The sequence below is a fragment of the Vicugna pacos genome, unplaced genomic scaffold, assembly GCF_048564905.1.
Source record: "Vicugna pacos unplaced genomic scaffold, VicPac4 scaffold_203, whole genome shotgun sequence".
Classification (NCBI taxonomy): Eukaryota; Metazoa; Chordata; class Mammalia; order Artiodactyla; family Camelidae; genus Vicugna; species Vicugna pacos.
Window position 1 is genome coordinate 390,611 of NW_027328882.1, and position 3,386 is coordinate 393,996.

A 3,386-nucleotide genomic window follows, 5' to 3' on the forward strand; every position below is an offset into this window, starting at 1 on the left:
CCAGGAGTGTGCAGGCCCAGGGGTGTGCAGACATAGGAGTGTGTAGTCCCAGGAGTGTGCCGGCACAGGTGGGAACAGGCCTAGGAGTGTGCAGGCACAAGTGGGAGTAGGCCCAGGAGTGTGCCGGCACAGGAGGGAGCAGGCCCAGGAGTGTGCAGGCCAAGGAGAGTGTAGGCCCAGGAGAGGGCAGGCCCAGGAGTGTGCAGGCCCAGGAGTGTGCAGCCCCAGGTGTGTGCAGACAGAAGCTTGTCCAGGGCCAGGAGAGTGCAGGCCCAGGGCAGGTCAGTCCCAGGAGTGTACTGTCCCAGGAGTATCCAAGGCCAGGAGTGTGCAGAGACAGGAGTGTGCAGGCCCAGGAGTGAACAGGCCCAGATTCGTGCAGGCCCAGGTGTGTGTAGGCCCTGGAGTGTGCAGCCCCAGAGGTCTGCAGACACAAGACGGAACAGGCCTAGGAGTGTGCAGGCCAAAGAGTGTGCAGACCTGGGACTGTGCAGTCTCAGGGGTGTGCAAACACGGGGTAGAGCAGGTACTCGAGTGTACTGGCCCAGGAGTGTAGAGGCCCAGGTGTGTGCAGGCTCTGGGATGTGCAGGCCCAGGAGTGTGCAGGCCTAGGAGTGTGCAGACAGAGGAGTGTGCAGGCCCAGGATGGTACATTTCCAGGAGTGTGCAGGCCCATTAGTGTGCAGGCCCAGGAGTGTACAAGTCCAGGAGTGTGCAGGCCCAGGAGTATGCATCACAGTAGTGTGCAGACCCAGAGGTGTGCCGGCACAGGTTGGAACAGGCCTATGAGTGTGCAGGCACAGGAGGGAGAAGGCCCAAGAGTGTGCAGGCCAAGGAGAGTGCAGTCCCAGGAGTGTGCAGGCCGAAGAGTGTGCAGGTCCAGGAGAGGGCCAGCCGAATTGGGGGCAGGCCCAGGCACGGAAAGGCCCAGGAGCGTGCAGGCCCAGGAGTGTGCAGACGAGGGATTGTTCGGTCCCAGTAGAAGGCAGGCCCTGGAGGGTAGAGGGCCAGATGTGTGCAGGGCCTGTAGTGTTCAGGCCCAGGTGTGTGCAGGACAGGTGAGGGCCGTCACAGGAGAGGGCAGGGCCAAATGGGGCAGGCCCAGGAGTGTGCAGACAGAGGAGTGTGCAGGCCCAGGAGTGTGCATTCCCAGGAGTGTCAGGCCTATTAGTGTGCAGGCCCAGGCCAGGGCAGGCCCAGGAGTGTACAAGTCCAGGAGTGTGCAAGCTTAGGAGTGTTCAGGCCGAAGAGAGTGCAGGCCCAGGAGAGGGCATGCCCAGGAGTGTGCAGGCTCTAGGGTGTGCCGACCCAGTAGTGTGCAGACACAATACGGAACAGGCCAAGGAGTGTGCAGGCCAAAGAGTGTGCAGACCCAGGACTGTACAGGCCCAGGAATGTGCAGACACGGGAGGGAGCAGGCACACGAGTGTACTGGCACAGGAGTGTTCAGCCCAGGTGTGTGCAGGCTCTGGGTTGTGCAGGCCCAGGAGTGTGCAGACAGAGGAGTGTGCTGGCCCAGGAGGGTACAGTCCCAGGAGTGTGCAGGCCCATTAGTATTCAGGCCCAGGCCAGGGCTGGCCCAGGAGTGTACAGGCCCAGGAGCGTACAGGCCCAGGTGTGTCAGGCACAGGAGTGTGCAGGCGCACAAGTGTGCAGTCCCAGAAGTGTGATGGCACAGGAGGGAGCAGGCCCAGAAGTGTGCAGATCCAGGACTGTGCAGGCGTAGGATAGGTGAGGCCCAGGAGTGTGCAGACAAGAGGAGTGTGCAGGCCGAGGAGCGTGCAGGCCCAGGTGTGTCAGGCACAGGGGTGTGCAGGCGCACAAGTGTGCAGTCCCAGAAGGGTGATGGCACAGGAGGGAGCAGGTCCAGAAGTGTGCAGATCCAGGACTGTGCAGGCGTACGATAGGTCAGGCCCAGGAGTGTGCAGCTCCAGGAGAGTGCCGGCCGAACTGGGGCAGGCCCAGGAGAGAGAAGGCCCAGGGTTGTACAGGCCCAGGAGTATGCAGTCACAAGAGTGAGCAGATACAGGAGTGTACAGGCCAAAGTTCGTGCAGGCCCAGGTGTGCGCAGGTCCAGGAGCGTGCAGGCCCAGAAGTGTGCAGATACAATACGGAACGGGCCCGGGAGTGTACAGGCCCAGGTTCCTGCAGGCCCAGGTGTGCGTAGGTCCAGGAGTGCGCAGGTCCAGGAGTGTGCAGGCCCAGTTGTGTGCAGGCCCAGGATTGTGCAGGCCCTGTCGACCCTGGAGGGCAGGATGCCGTGACCAGAGGAGGCGCTCTGTAGGACTGGGGGCGGAGGGCGGGAGAGCAGGCGGTTGGAGAGTCGGTGGTGAGGGCTGGAAAGGGGCAGAGCTGCACCAACCAGGTGTGCGGACCTGAGGGCGTGAGGCTGGGCGGCCTGCCGAGGGTGTTCCTGCAGCAGTGCTGGCCCTGGGTGAGGATGTGGTGGGACCAGGGCTGAGCCAGCGGGGCAGAAGGAGGAGGAGCGGGGAGGAGGGCGCCAGAGGGTGCACAGTGGACCGGTCACTGGGCATCTGCAGGTTTGGAGGCGCTCTGCTGTGTGGGGCTCCAGGCCTCCCTGGGTCTGGGGACGTGGGTGTGATGTGACTCGGAAGGAGGCCGGGTGCGCTTCGGACAGCACCCGCCATCTCTCCCACCCAGGCCCAGTGCTCATGGTCGTGTTGCAGCCTCAGTTTTCCGTCCACTGTCCCAGCAACCCGTTGGTGGTATTCTGAGCAGAGGCAGAGGGTGAGAGTCCTGACTTGGCTTTCCTTCCCTGTGTTTCCAAGTCCACACTCATTCCGCAAGTCGCACGACAGGCCAAGAAATCGGGAGACGCGGTGTCGGGGTAAAGAATAGTGAGTTGATTTGGAAAGCCAGCTGACCGAGAAGATGGCAGGCTAATGTCCTGGAGAGCCACCTTCTCCGAGTGAGAATTCAGGCTCCTTTTACGCTAAAAAGGAGAGGGCTTGTGGGTGGTTGGTGCAAAGTCCTTGGTGCAGGAATTCTTTGTTTTTGCAGTTGTGGTTCAGCTCATGGGGCCCCTGTAAAACCTCTAACAAAACAAATGTTACTTTCTGTTCTGCAGCTGCTTGTGTGTATGGGAGAGCAAAAGAGGTTTTATCCTGAAGGCTGAGAGCCTTGAGAACAGGCTCTTCTGTCAATTTCAGGCTGAAGGCAACATTGATTTCCAAAAGGTGCAGAGCTGGTAAGACAGCCTGGAAAACAGCAGAGGGTTAAAGGAAAAAGAACAGATCTAATAGGCAGTCAGATCTGGTCTTTTCTATTACACCTGCTGCCCCAGCAGGGCTGGCCTCAGGGAGGAAGGGCGCCCCCCCCAGCCCCCGAGAGCCGCCTGCAGGGGGTGGGGAAGGCAGGGAGGGGGT

General features: G+C 61.2%; 1 protein-coding gene across 1 annotated transcript; it reads right to left on the reverse strand.

Moving 5' to 3' along the window:
• Positions 1-229: 229 nt before the first annotated feature.
• LOC140695415 (uncharacterized) lies at positions 230-2,648 on the reverse strand. Its single transcript, XM_072958112.1, has 3 exons — positions 2,642-2,648; positions 1,355-2,526; positions 230-670 (listed from the first exon to the last, which is right to left on the reverse strand). Exons 1-3 carry the CDS (start codon positions 2,646-2,648, stop codon positions 497-499), a joined length of 1,353 nt encoding a protein of 450 aa, XP_072814213.1. The 3' UTR covers positions 230-496.
• Between the last annotated feature and the right edge of the window lie 738 nt (positions 2,649-3,386).